This window comes from Periplaneta americana, chromosome 1 (assembly GCF_040183065.1).
Source record: "Periplaneta americana isolate PAMFEO1 chromosome 1, P.americana_PAMFEO1_priV1, whole genome shotgun sequence".
Lineage (NCBI taxonomy): Eukaryota > Metazoa > Arthropoda > Insecta > Blattodea > Blattidae > Periplaneta > Periplaneta americana.
The window spans coordinates 100,348,532-100,363,207 of record NC_091117.1 but is presented as its reverse complement, the minus strand read 5'-3'; the positions used below and the strand labels follow the sequence as shown (position 1 = coordinate 100,363,207).

General features: G+C 36.1%; 1 protein-coding gene across 3 annotated transcripts in view; it reads left to right on the top strand.

The window, feature by feature from the left end:
* LOC138698725 (serine/threonine-protein phosphatase 6 regulatory ankyrin repeat subunit A-like) overlaps positions 1–14,676 on the top strand; it is a 193,841-nt gene that overhangs the window by 51,737 nt on the left and 127,428 nt on the right. For all 3 annotated transcript variants that reach the window (XM_069824948.1, XM_069824939.1, XM_069824957.1), the window contains exon 10: positions 2,588–2,774. In XM_069824948.1, the coding sequence (XP_069681049.1) occupies positions 2,588–2,774 (187 nt within the window). The remainder of the gene's footprint in view (positions 1–2,587; positions 2,775–14,676) is intronic.

The following is a 14,676-nucleotide window of genomic DNA, read 5'->3' as shown; positions in this document are numbered from 1 at the left end:
AAAATTAACTATTTTGTATAATTTTTTAAAATAATGTCCATTCTCATAAGAAAGAACCCTTCCTGGTGCCATACAGTCGATTTGGAAAAAAACACCTCCCTCCCCTCACCGCCAGAGCTATTAAACGAAAGAATGGTTAGTGTTTTAAAACACATAAATGTACAAACAGTTTTAATTGTTTACAAATTATGGTGTACAATTTTCAAAATGTCTTCCATTCTGCTGAATGCACAAATGTAAGCGACATATCAAGGAAGTCAAATCAGGTGATCGTGGAGACCAACATATTGGGCCTGTGCGACCAATCCACCTGCCTGGAAACATTTCGTCTGTACTCTAAATGCTTAATTTGAGCAATACTGTTTCCAAATTCAAACGAGGCAGCAATTTTTCTCTTCTGCAATAATGTTAAGCTGCTGTGTGGCATTTTATCATTCCTGCCTATCACAACAATGCGTATAGGCATGGCTGTGTGCCTTTATCCTTGGCATATAGAAGGCCCTGTTCCAGGTCATTTTAAGTCCTTGGCATATAGAAGGCCATGCTCCAGGTCATTTTAAGTTGGCATCAAATACACATTACATTACACATGGATAAGTAGCTCTCTCTGGTGGTGGGTGGAGAGGGTATTTGTTTCCAAATCGACTGTACAGCACCGGGAAGGGTTATTTCTCGTGAGAATGAAGATCATTTAAAAAATTATCCAAAATAGTTGATTTTTCGATAGACTCGTTACTTATGAAAGACTCTGTACAAGCTTTTAACATCTTTTTTTGGGTACCATATATTAAGTAGGGTGTTGACTATTGTTGGATACTATTTCCATTGTGTGTTGTATAGCTTGTTTTGATGTAACTGATTTAGATTTTGATCTAATGTTTATCATAATTATTGGTGATTAAAGGAGTGATGAATCATAGTACGTAAATTTTCAATTCAGTATTTACCTTTATGACTGAGGGAAACTATGAAAAATCCAAGTAATATTGGTCGGTTACGGAGTTTAAACCCAGGACCTCCCAAATGCGAGTCATAAATGTTACCATCTGAGTCACATTGCTCGGTTACAACAGTTTTAATTAACAAGTGTTTATTGGAATTCATAAACTGGTTGTTCTCAAAGCGTTCCGTGCATACACAGCAATTTGCACTCAAATATCAAATATCTTTTTTTTTTTTTTTTTTTTAGTTGCTCCTCTTGCTGATCATTTATAACCCAATTTTTATATCAGAAATATTACAACAGAATTTAACATAAAATTAAACGAAACGAAAAAATACAAACCTGAAACATAACCACGTTAAAAACAAATGCTAAGCATAAGTCAGTAGGCCTACACCATTTGTATAAATTTTTCGAGATCTTTGGGGAAATGGTAAAAATGCATACAGTGTTTCGTCCTTTGTTGTTGCTGCCATTTACATCTGAACAATGAGGTTCTTTCAAAACTCTTTCTTCTAATAAATCTTGCGTTTCTATATCATCACCATAACATAATAATTATAAACAGCAGATTTTTCCAGTAGTGTTAGTTATCTGGCTCTTGGATCCTAACTGTATGTGTGCACATATCCATCTGGTAGGAAATATGGCCAAGTTTCGATACTGTCTTAATATCTACATTATACTGTGGTAGTAGTATCAACTATGATTTTACGTATACTGCTGTTTTAGTATATGCTAAGAAAAATTGTAGCATGCTCTTTAGAGTCGTGCACAACTGGTTACAAAAAATATAAATTATATATTGCTATTGGACACCTGGACTATAGTCAATATGCAAAGCTCTCCCATCTCGCAGAGTGTCTCAGGGTCGGTTTATCGAATATTCGAGTTGTCTCTCATTTTTTGTGGGTGGACGGCAAAGGCAGACCACATTGAGCCATGTAGGAGTTACAAGAGCCCTTGCAAGAACACGTTTATCATCATTAGGCCTACCATTTAATTGATAATTCTTCCTCTCTCAGTACATTCAATCTACCTATTTATCAATCATCCTCATCCATCCATCGACTCATTGATTCATTCATACATCACTTCATTGATTCATTCATGTATGGATTGTTTGATAGATTCATCCATTGATTCACTGATTGATTAATTCATTGATTCATTCATTCAGTGCAGGTATTACATACATAAGACAGCATTGTAATTTTAGCAGTTCACAATCTACTGTATTTTAATAAAGTAAGACATATTAAATTTGTTGAATATTTTTAATAGCTAACTACCGAATTTTTATTGCTGAATGAACCAGATCTTAAGAAGAAATTTAAGAGAACGCTGGTATGCATTGTAAAGACATACAACAATATCACTGATTAAGATCTGGTTGTAAAATGTGTGTGGTTTCTGAATTGAGATCCCCTACAGCCTGAGTGTGCACACACATACATATATCCACATGCTCATTCTCTCGCATGTAATGTACATGCTTGAACCTGGACTTAGCGCAGAGTTGTTGAAGCACAGTGCTGTTTACCCACTTCTTCCTTGCAAGCCTCTGAAATTTATAGCTGTATGAATTTATAAATCTGTATTATATGTAGTTTGTAATCTTTTAATTTTTTTTTTATTTTTTAGATGTGTGGAGTACCTATTGCAGCATAAAGCTGATCCCCGGTTGCGGGACAACCAAGGCTACACAGCAATTCACTATGCTGTGGCAGGTGGCAATCAAACAGGTCTGGAGTTCCTTCTAGCAGCTGTTGGCTCATACTTCAATCTCAGTGGTGATGACATGCCCAAGATGACTCCGTTGCATTTAGCGGTGAGCTTTATTTTAATGGAGAAACTTTTTCAAAATAGATTATTACTTTGTGGGACATAACCGAAGTAAAATATGTACAATCACTAAACTACACATGAACGTGCAAAGGAGTAAGACAACAGTGTTATGAGTCAGAGTTTCGAGAGATTGTTTTTGATGGAGAAATTAACCAGTCTTCTTGTCACGTTTTTGCCAGGATTTACTTTTTAAATTAAATATCTTGTTGTTACTCCCTCTTCCTCATTTAATCTATGAACTGTTGTCCTCAGGATGCGAATTAAGATTTCTGATGGAGGGGTGGGGGATAGAATTCTAGATAGAGAATACCATACATAAAATTATTATTATCCTCATTCTTTGCGGTTCAATGCTTGGTTGCATTGAGTTTCTTGTCTTGCATCTTGATCATAATAATAATTATATCCATGAACAGGCTTAAGATAAGATTGTCAGCTTATCGGTGATGATATTATATCAGTATTATTTTCTTTACTTCTTTTATACTTTATAAAGTATAGTCGTATTAAAACAATTATATTCTGTGAGAGGGGATAGAAGTTATCCCTGGCAGGGATGTTAATATGAATTTATGAGAGGGGAGATAACTTTCCAACAGGAGGAAAGAAATCTCCCCTGTTCCCCCCATTAATTCGCACCCTGGTTGTCCTCCGTATTGGTGTAGTGGTAATTGTATTTGTCATTGGGGATGAAGTTCAAACTTGGTCATAGTCTGTGGATTTTTAAGAAGTGATAGAGATTTTCAGTATGACTTCCTTCAGAAGTGAAATGAAACTACAGGTTCTCTGTAATATATTTATATGTGTAAAAATCTTGATCTGATCAAAGTTATCATTTAGGTATTCGTCTCTTCACATTGCTTACTTTCGGACAGATTTGCTTTCAAAACAATGCACCAGAGGTTGCAAAGCAAGAAACAGGTAGAAAAAATGAGATGCTAAAGATCTTCTGTAAAGACTGAATCATTTTGGAGACTGGCATTATAAGTGATTTAGACTTGTTTCCTATGAATAGGACTCTTTACAGATACTATTCATAGATGTGGATAATGTGTTACTACAAGTACAATATTGGTATTGATACTTTTGTTTTGATACAGGATATTTTACTTCCAAATTCTTTCATAATATCAGTACTAGAATTGTTCTGATACCAGTAATAATTTTTGTAAAATTCTTTATGGGAAAAAGTAAAATTGTAGCGGGTTGGTAATACTGATCCATTATTCAGTATGATAATTGTTCTTGTTATTGTGAATGTAAGATCTTACATGTGAAACTTCTAGTTTTAATTTCAATTTACTGGCTTTATTGTGGTTTTCATACCTCATCATAATATTAATACTATTCTTCCAATACTAACTCTGATTATGCTGTTAATGCTTTGTATTGTAACATCCCTAGAAAGAGAGAGTAATTACATTCTGCTAAAAGACATGGAAAAAAATATTATTTTAGACAAATGTGAAGGAAATTGAATTAGATATTTTTTAGTATAGGTGTTTTTAATAAAGATAAATTACTTTTGCTCTTTATTTATGTTCTTAGGTATCTATGTATCATTTAATTTATGCCTGATATTACTAAAACTTTTCAAAATGAAAAGGATTAAAAATTGCAAAAAGATTTTTGATACCGATACTGCTATTGTTACTTTTCTTTTGATAACAGTGTGATACTGGTATCAATACTATTCTTTTGATATCGGCTGCAGTTCTAGTATCAGGGATTGTAACTTATGTAATAACATGAATCCGTGGCAGCTGTTGAGTTCTAGGGTAGGTGGGGCCAGATTAAAAATAAACATGTCTTATACTGTATGTCTTTATTGGTGCATCTCGGTATGCCATTATAGTTACACCAACATATCAGTTCATAATATCCATCGTTGAAATAGAAAAAATTGTTAAGAGTAAAACATGCAATAATTAAAATATTTGTACACAATGGTTAGTGCATACATAATTAATAAAATCAAGTTAAAGAAATCAACAAACTTATAGTGGCCAATTATTTGTATAGCTATGCTGCTTTTCTATTCTTCTGATGCGAAAATTTATCGATCACTTTCGAATTATAGTTCGTTATTTTGTGAATGTAGTCCTGTGAAGAGAAAAAATAGCCAATAATTTAATCTTTCTTGTGCCATAGTGTTTCTCAAAAAAGATTTCATGTGCTTAAGGGTGCTGAAACAATGCTCTGCTTCGACAGTAGCCACAGGGTCGCAAGAATTATTCCCAATAACTTTTTTTATTTCCTGGAGTGTGTTTGTAGGATCATTTTCTTAAAGTAACAACATCAACGCACTAGAGGTAGGTACAGTCCTGAACATGGGATTAGAGTACAATGCACTTAGTTCATTTCTAAGTCTTCCCTTATTCAGCATATTGTATTGCGTAATAATGGTTTGAAGCAATGACTCAGGGAAATTATCACAGTAAATAGAAAATTTTTTGAGACCAATCGAAAATTCAGAAAAAATTCCCGAAGTTTGAAATCTGTCACTTGTGTGACACATTATGTCTCACGCTTCTTTTGCATTGACACAACATGAATCTTCTATTACCCTCACTCTCTTCTGTGCCATAATCACTCTCGTCATGTCTTGGATTTTTACTTTCACTAGGAAGATTTTCCGAATCTGATTCATAACTCTCTTGAAATTTTGGAGTGCTCCTGTCACCTTAAAACCATCTGTGTTTCTTGCTTGGAGAATATTATACAGTATATCAATGTGCGAGAACACAGAACTAAAGAAGGAAAGAAAAAAAGTTAAAATCTTCACTTTGTAGCATCTTCTGAAACCCAATAAATTCCCTAATGCTACTGTCATTACAATTATCTTCAGTAACTATCCTAATGAAACATTTCAAGAGTTCATTCTTGTTTTCCAATATGAAGTGTATCAGCCTCGATTCAAAGTTCCATCACATTCAACAAGTTGCAGGAATTCATTTGTTACACACATTCCTAGTAAATCATTATGTTTAGGTGAAACATTAAAGTTCAGTTCAGTTCATCAAGCGTCTCCCTTCAGGGTTGCCTATAGCTAGATACTTCGTATGTCACTCTATGCACCCAGAGATCCCTGTCTTGCCAATCTTCATCAATTAGACCTCTGGATATCATTGCCGATCTCACTCCATCCATCTAGGTTCTGCCAGGACGTCCTCATTTTTTCTTCACTTGGGGGTCCATTGAAGAATTTGCCGGAGTAGCCTATGACCTTCCATTCTCGGATGTGTCCATACCAGGTTAAACATTTCTCTTCTATGTGATCCATGATGGTAGTATTCCTACTCACAACCATTCGGACGTCCTCTGTTCTCACCCGATCCATAACAGTCTTTCTAATACACTTCCTCCAGAAGTTTAACTCTGCCGTCTTCATATGTCTTTCTTGTGCTTTGGTCATCTCCCATAATTCTGCACCGTACAGTGTGATACTCTCAAATAAAGAGTGATACAGAAGTTTCTTTATATCAAGGTGTATGCTTGGACTCCACAAAACAGGATGTAATGTCCGTGTGCAAACTCTTCCTTGTTCTATTCTCCATTGTACATCTACATGACTCCTACTGCTTGAGTCTATCCATGAACCAAGGTATTTGAAATTTGAATTCCATTTAATTCTTCGAATTCCAACGTCCAAACCTTTTTCATCCTGCATCCCACCCACGACCATGTATTCACATTTATTGAGATTGGCTGTTAAACCCCAAGCAGTATATTTGGTAAGAAGCCTCTTCACTAGGAGCTCAGCAGCATCTCTATCTTGGGCCAATATTACCTGATCGTCAGCAAAAAGTGGAGAAAGAAGGTAAGTCTCTTCAATTGGGATACCCATCCCTAAGCAGCTCTTCATCCACTTCGATAAAACCACATGTAAATATACTTTTAAAACATTTGGTGATGTTGAACATCCCTTTTTACGATGAAATTCTTCGAAAATAGAAGGCCTTGTTTGATACAACATGCATTTGCTGAATAAAGCAACTTTAGTAGCACAATGTACTTTGCAGGTATCCCCACATATTCCAATGCTATCCAAAGAAGAGACCAAGACACACTATCATATGCTTTCTCTGGGTCCATAAAGACTGCATGTAGCTCTTCATTCCTACTAAACATTAAAGAAAGGCCCAATTCCCCCAATGTTAGCAAAAAAAATTCTTATTCATTTTGTACTGGAACGTGCTTTCTTTAAAACCAGTTCAGTTGGTACGCAAAGCATGAACATAAAAAGCATGAGGAAAGTGTTGACGCATTAAGATTTGTACCTCTCCCCGAGACCCCCTCATCACCACACCCCTATCAAATGGCTGAGCTTATAAGTTCCTTCACTAGTATTGTTGTGAGTTCTTCTGCTGTCTTGTCTTCAACAATTACAAATTTCAATTCTTGCAACATGTATTGCAATATTATGACAAACTACGACCTACATGATACATCAGTTGTGTCATCAGCCTGAAAAGCAACAAAATTCACATTCTCAATCTCTTTTTTAATTTTGTCCATGTACACATCACACTTACATTCGAGAAGCTCATTCTGAATCATTTCAGATGTATTTTTTTATACTGTAGCACTTCTGAGGTGGTCTTTCAATACACTATTTGAGCTGTGTGATCTACTAAATCCTGGAAGACACCACAGTTGTAGGATTGTTCAACTTCATTATGTCCCCACATATCTAATTCATGAACCCCACAAAATTTTATGCAGTCTGTGATGCGACTGAGAACATGCCTATTTTTGTCCACTTCTTCACATGGCTCTTTACACTGTTTCTATAACCATCATCAAGTTGTGACAAAATATTTACTTTACCTAAAATTTTATATGCTATAGTTTTGTTAATGTGTATTATAGAACATGTAGGACATGTAGCACGTATGGGCGAATCCAGAAATGCATATAGAGTGTTAGTTGGGAGGCCGGAAGGAAAAAGACCTTTGGGGAGACGTAGGTGGGAAGATAATATTAAAATGGATTTGAGGGAGGTGGGATATGATGGTAGAGACTGGATTAATCTTGCTCAGGATAGGGACCAATGGCGGGCTTATGTAAGGGCGGCAATGAACCTCCGGGTTCCTTAAAAGCCAGTAAGTAAGTAAGTATTGTAGAATTTTCATGTGATTTTACTCTCTTAGACAAATGCTTTAAATCTGTACAGCTCTTATTAGTTCACAGAGTTCCAAACACCAAAAAGCTGATAATAAAAACAATATAATGATTTTAGTTTTTCACATACCGTTAATCACTCCTTCTTTTCAAACCAGTCAGAACAAAATTTTGTTGAACGATATTAATATTTTTAGGCTGAAAATGTCCAAGAGCTTTAATTGCCAATTTATCTTCCAATTTTAACTGCTGGAATAGAGTTTGAATCAAACTGTCTGCTGTTTTCATTCTTTCAAATACTTTTGCACACTTTATAACAAACACTTTTACTTAATGGTATAATGTTATACACACTTTTGTAAATGTACTTATCTACATTAAAAACTGTACATCAAAAACTGTTTATAAGTATTGCCTATTAGGGTGTATCGATTTTTTTTTTAATGAAGGTGATTCAGTAGATAGAAGGAAACAAGCAAAATTGAAATTCTTACAGGATCCAATTGAGGAGAATAGAGATAATTATTTCAATGAAAGACTGGAAGCAAGTCGTACACTTAGGAATAAAAAGAGAGATTACTTGAAGGAAAAACTGAATGAGGTAGAAACAAATAGTAAGAATAAAAACATTCGAGATTTATATAAGGGTATAAAGGAATTTAAAAATGGATATCAGGCAAGGGTAAACGTGATCAAGGATGAGAATGGTGACTTGCTTGCAAACTCTCATTCAATCCTTAACAGATGGAAAAACTATTTTGGACAACTACTAAAAATACATAGGCCAAGTAGAAATGATCGGGACGAAATTCAAATACAAACTGCTGAGCCATTTATGCCAGAACCCACACTTTCTGAAGTCGAAATATCGATAGAAAATCTGAAAAAGTACAAGTCTCCAGGTATTGATCAAATTCCAGCAGAATTAATACAAGAGGGTGGAAGCGTATTATCTAGCGAAATTTATAAACTTGTACTTGCAATTTGGGAAAAGGAAATTGTACCAGAACAATGGAAGGAGTCCATAATCGTACCTATTTTTAAGAAGGGGGACAAGACTAACTGTGGTAACTTTCGAGGAATATCACTTTTGTTGACGTCGTACAAGATTTTGTCGAATATCCTTTTGAGAAGATTAACTCCATATGTAGATGAAATTATTGGGAATCATCAGTGTGGTTTCAGGCGTAATAGATCGACTATTGATCAGATTTTTTTGTATTCGACAGATATTGGAGAAAAAATGGGAGTATAGGGGTACAGTACATCAGTTATTCATAGATTTCAAGAAGGCATATGACTCGGTTAAGAAAGAAGTTTTATATAATATTCTTATTGAATTTGGTATTCCCAAGAAACTAGTTCGATTAATTAAAATGTGTCTTAGTGAAACTTACAGCAGAGTCCGTATAGGCCAGTTTCTATCTAATGCTTTTCCAGTTCACTGCGGGCTAAAGGAGGGAGATGCACTATCACCGTTCCTTTTTAACTTCGGTCTAGAATATGCCATTAGGAAAGTTCAGGATAACAGAGAGGGTTTGGAATTGAACGGGTTACATCAGCTTCTTGTCTATGCGGATGACGTGAATATGTTAGGAGAAAATCCTCAAACAATTAGGAAAAACGCGGAAATTCTACTTGAAGCAAGTAAAGAGATAGGGTTGGAAGTAAATCCCGAAAAGACTAAGTATATGATCATGTCTCGTGATCAGAATATTGTTCGAAATGGAACTATAAAAGTTGGAGATTTATCCTTCAAAGAGGTGGAAAAATTCAAATATCTTGGAGCAACAGTAACAAATATAAATGACACTTGGGAGGAAATTAAACGCAGAATAAATATGGGAAATGCCTGTTATTATTCGGTTGAGAAGCCTTTGTCATCTAGTCTGCTGTCAAAAAATCTGAAAGTTAGAATTTATAAAACAGTTGTATTACAGGTTGTTCTGTATGGCTGTGAAACTTGGACTCTCACTTTGAGAGAGGAACAGAGACTGAGGGTTTTTTGAGAATAAGGTTCTTAGGAAAATATTTGGGGTAAAAGGGATGAAGTTACAGGAGAATGGAGTAAGTTACACAACACAGAGCTGCACGCATTATATCCTTCACCTGACATAATTAGGAACATTAAATCCAGACGTTTGAGATGGGCAGGGCATGTAGCACATATGGGCGAATCCAGAAATGCATTTAGAGTGTTAGTTGGGAGGCCAGAGGGGAAGAGACCTTTGGGGAGGCCGAGACGTAGATGGGAAGATAATATTAAAATGGATTTGAGGGAAGTGGGATATGATGATAGAGACTGGATTAATCTTTCTCAGGATAGGGACCAATGGCGGGCTTATGTGAGGGCGGCAATGAACCTCCGGGTTTCTTAAAGCCAGTAAGTAAGTAAGTAATGAAGGTGATTAGCGTGGAAAAGTTGCGACTTGTGGCAGAAAGACCGCAGAAAAAAAAAGAAAATATGTATGTATGTATGTATCCAATGCCTACCGACTTCACCTTACATGATTCAGGTTCCACATATTGCTGATAGATGGCAGGATTGTGACCCATTTTCTAGTTGCACACCACTTCAGCAGGCCATGCTGTACATGATGTGTATCTGTGGAAAAAAAGGAAATAGTAATTCGACAATACCCTGTGTCTCCGCATCTGCTCTAAAGTTCTTCGAACGTAATGTGCTATGTGTGTTTTCAGATTTTTTGTAGTGCAGCTATTAGCTTATTTATTTAAATTTACACTCAGAAATAACTCAGGGCTCACTACAATGAGGTGGCTGTAATTCGAGCCCCATCCCTCCACCCACCTGCAGTAATATACTGCTGTGTCAAATGTTAGATTTACACTGCATAGTCAGACTTCGTTTTGAAGTATGGCATTTCTTTTCTTGATAACAGTCTTGCTCAAATGTAGCAATCTCTAGCTTCTTGTCCACACACTGATTTAGCTGCATCAGTTACCACTTTTATACATCTTTCAATGGCCTGTGTGTGACATGGCAGATCTATAACTTCTGTCCCAAGCATTGCGGCTGTCTTTATATTTTGTTCTATGTCTTCATTGCTCAGGTGTGTAGTGAGGGGTGGCTCAGTCACATTAATAATATTACAATCAATCACTGAAGTGTAATCATCAGTTTTAAAGTTGATGATTGGAACCTAAAACTCCCTTGTATCATTAGTTTTAGGTACTGCCCGTGCTTCTTTGATTTTCTTCCAACCAAGAATTCGGATTTTCTTTCTGTTTCTGTAATCATAGTGAGTATTACATGGAGCAACCATTTGAAATACATTTCTGAAAAAGCTCGTAAAAGATTCTCCCTTCTAAAAAGACTAGCAGGAAATAAATGGGGATGCTCTAGGAATACTTTGAATACTACATACAAAATGTTTATACAGCCAGTGCTGATATACTGTGGAGAAATTTTAATTACTTCACCTTTCATAAACGACATAGAATATGTTTAAAACCAAGCTCTCAGACTCATTACTGGTGGAATCAAAACAACTCCAATAGATTCTATGAGATTCCTCACTAATATTAACAGTATCAAAAAGACAATAGAAGAAAAAGCACTGATTCAATATGAAAAACTTATCAGATTGCCAGGAAACAATTGGCATTCATACAGTCCTCTCTGTAGATTGAAAACTCAAAAAAGTTTCTTATCCATTGTTCAAGAATTAAAACAGAAAATCAATATCCCGAATTTAAAAGAAAACTTACAAATTAAACCAAACCCTTTAACTCTATTAAATATAGAATATAATCTAAATTTAACAGAAGAAATACTGAAATCAGAAGTAAACACTGAAATACTGAAACAATTGTCTTTAGAAACAATTAATATTAAGTACCCTCCACAAAACTGGCTTCATTTATACACCGACGGATCCTTGATCTCCAGAGAACAAGGTGCCGGTGCAGGTGTTACGTGCTGTCTGTTCTCACTTTATAGATCACTTGGATATGGAATAACAAGTTTTGATGGTGAAATCATTGCAATAAGTGAATGTCTCAGGAATCTTCTATGCCACATCAATAAATTTAGGAATGCAGTTATATTGTCAGACTCCAAAGCAGCTATTCTATCAATCGTCTCTAAACACACACCTTCATCTCAAACAGCAGAAATAACTAAAATGCTCTCTCAATTAATATCACTCAATAAAAGACTTGTATTCCAATGGATACCATCCCACTGTGGAATCCTGGGAAACGAGAACAGCACTGCTACTTACAGACCTGTTACTAAATCTACGTATTACTCTGTTAAGAGGTTTATTAAATCTACATACTTTGACTTCAACAAACAAAATTTGATAACACAATCCCAAGGGAAAAAATGGAACTCTCTGCATCAAAATCCACAGTTAATTCCCGATTTACCGCGAAAATCGTCTGTAGCTGCATTTAGATTGGCAACAGGCCATGATTGTTTGGCTAAACACCTGTATAGAATTGGAATATATCAGTTCCCTAACTGCCCATTGTGCAACTCAAACCAAGAAATGGATTCGGAACACCTCAAAATCTGTGCTTCATTGGCTGGTCATGATAATATCTTTGAAAAATATTGGAGTGCAAGAGGTGAAATGACTTTATTGTTAAACGCCTGGCATTAGAAAACAACAACAACATTTTGCATTTCCACTGATTATGGGATCAATCTTTTTGATATGTTGAAAAAAGAGGGCGAGGTATTGTAGGGCCACGGTAAGTAGCGAGCTGAGCTCCCTAGTCTGAGAATGACCCCTGATCACATATGTATGACATAATCGCGATAACAGAGACGCCTTGACAGCGTTCTACAATAGTACTACTGTACAAAAAACATTCGCTCTACAGATGAAGTGAATTTCCGCAAATGATAACAAGACAACTCTCTATGGCTATATTGGCAAACTTTTATTTATGCTCATAAGCTCATTACTGAAACTAGTGTGTACTGCACAAATTCCTTATGACATTATTAAACATTAAGCAATACTTACTTACTTATTGGCTTTTAAGGAACCCGGAGGTTCATTGTCGCCCTCACATAAGCCCGCCATTGATCCCTATCCTGAGCAAGATTAATCCAGTCTCTACCATCATATCCCACCTCCCTCAAATCCATTTTAATATTATCTTCCCATCTACGTCTCGACCTCCCCAAAGGTCTTTTTTCCGCCGGCATCCCAACTAACACTCTATATGCATTTATGGATTCGCCCATACATATGTGCTACATGCCCTGCCCATCTCAAGCGTCTGGATTTAATGTTCCTAATTATGTCAGGTGAAGAATACAATGCGTGCAGCTCTGCGTTGTGTAACTTTCTCCATTCTCCTGTAACTTCATCCCTCTTAGCCCCAAATATTTTCCTAAGAACCTTATTCTCAAACACCCTTAATTTCTGTTCCTCTCTCAAAGTGAGAGTCCAAGCTTCACAACCATATAGAACAACCGGTAATATAACTGTTTTATAAATTCTAACTTTCAGATTTTTTGATAGCAGACTAGATGACAAAAGCTTCTCAACCGAATAATAACACGCATTTCCCATATTTATTCTGCGTTTAATTTCCTCCCGAGTATCATTTATATTTGTTACTGTTGCTCCAAGATATTTGAATTTTTCCAACTCTTCGAAGGATAATAAGTAAGTAAAATACAAATATATACATAGACTGGCCACCTTGAATATTTTAAAATGGCACTTTCTTACTGAAAGTACATGGCTGGAAAAGGAATGCGAAAGATAGAAACAAATGTTGGAGCACTATAGGGGCGGTCAAGGTCTGCAATAGGCTGTGGCCTAATGTTGTTGATATAATTATGTTTTATTTAACGACGCTCGCAACTGCACAGGCTATATCAGTGTCGCCGGTGTGCCGGAATTTTGTTCAGTAGGAGTTCTTTTACATGCCAGTAAATCTACTGACATGAGCCTGTCGCATTTAAACACACTTAAATGCCATCGACTCGGCCGGAATTGAACCCGCAACCTCGAGCATAGAAGGCCAGCGCTATAAGTTGTTGTTGTAGTTGTTGTTGTTGTTGATTTAATTTATGTTTTATTTAACGACGCTCGCAACTGCAGAGGCTATATCAGCGTTGCCATTGTGCCGGAATTTTGTCCAGCAGGAGTTCTTTTACATGCCAGTAAATCTACTGACATGAGCCTGTCACATTTAAACACACTTAAATGCCATCGACTCGGCCGGACTCGAACCCACAACCTCGAGCATAGAAGGCCAGCGCTATATGTTGTTGATTTAATTTATAGTTTATTTAATGACACTTGCAACTGCAGAGGCTATATCAGCGTCGCCTGTGTGCCAGACTTTTGTCCAGCAGGAGTTCTTTTACATGCCAGTAAATCTACTGACATGAGCCTGTCACATTTAAACACACTTAAATGCCATCGACCTCGGCCGTGATCTAACCCGCAACCTCGAGCATAGAAGGCCAGCGCTATACCAACTGCGCTACCGAGGGCGACGTTGTTGTTGATGATGATGATGATGATGATGATGATGATGATGATGATGATGATGATGATGATGATAACTTAGTTCATTATTTATTCGAAGTCTTCAAATATAAATCTACAGTTGGATGGTTCACTTTTGCAGATAATTTGACAGGTGTTATTTGTTTTTAAAACCATCTACAGTGTTCAGTATATAGCTAATTTACCAAATTATTTCAATGAAAAATAGCTTGTAAATCAACTTTGAAATTTCTGAATTATAAGTAATTAGGCGTACTA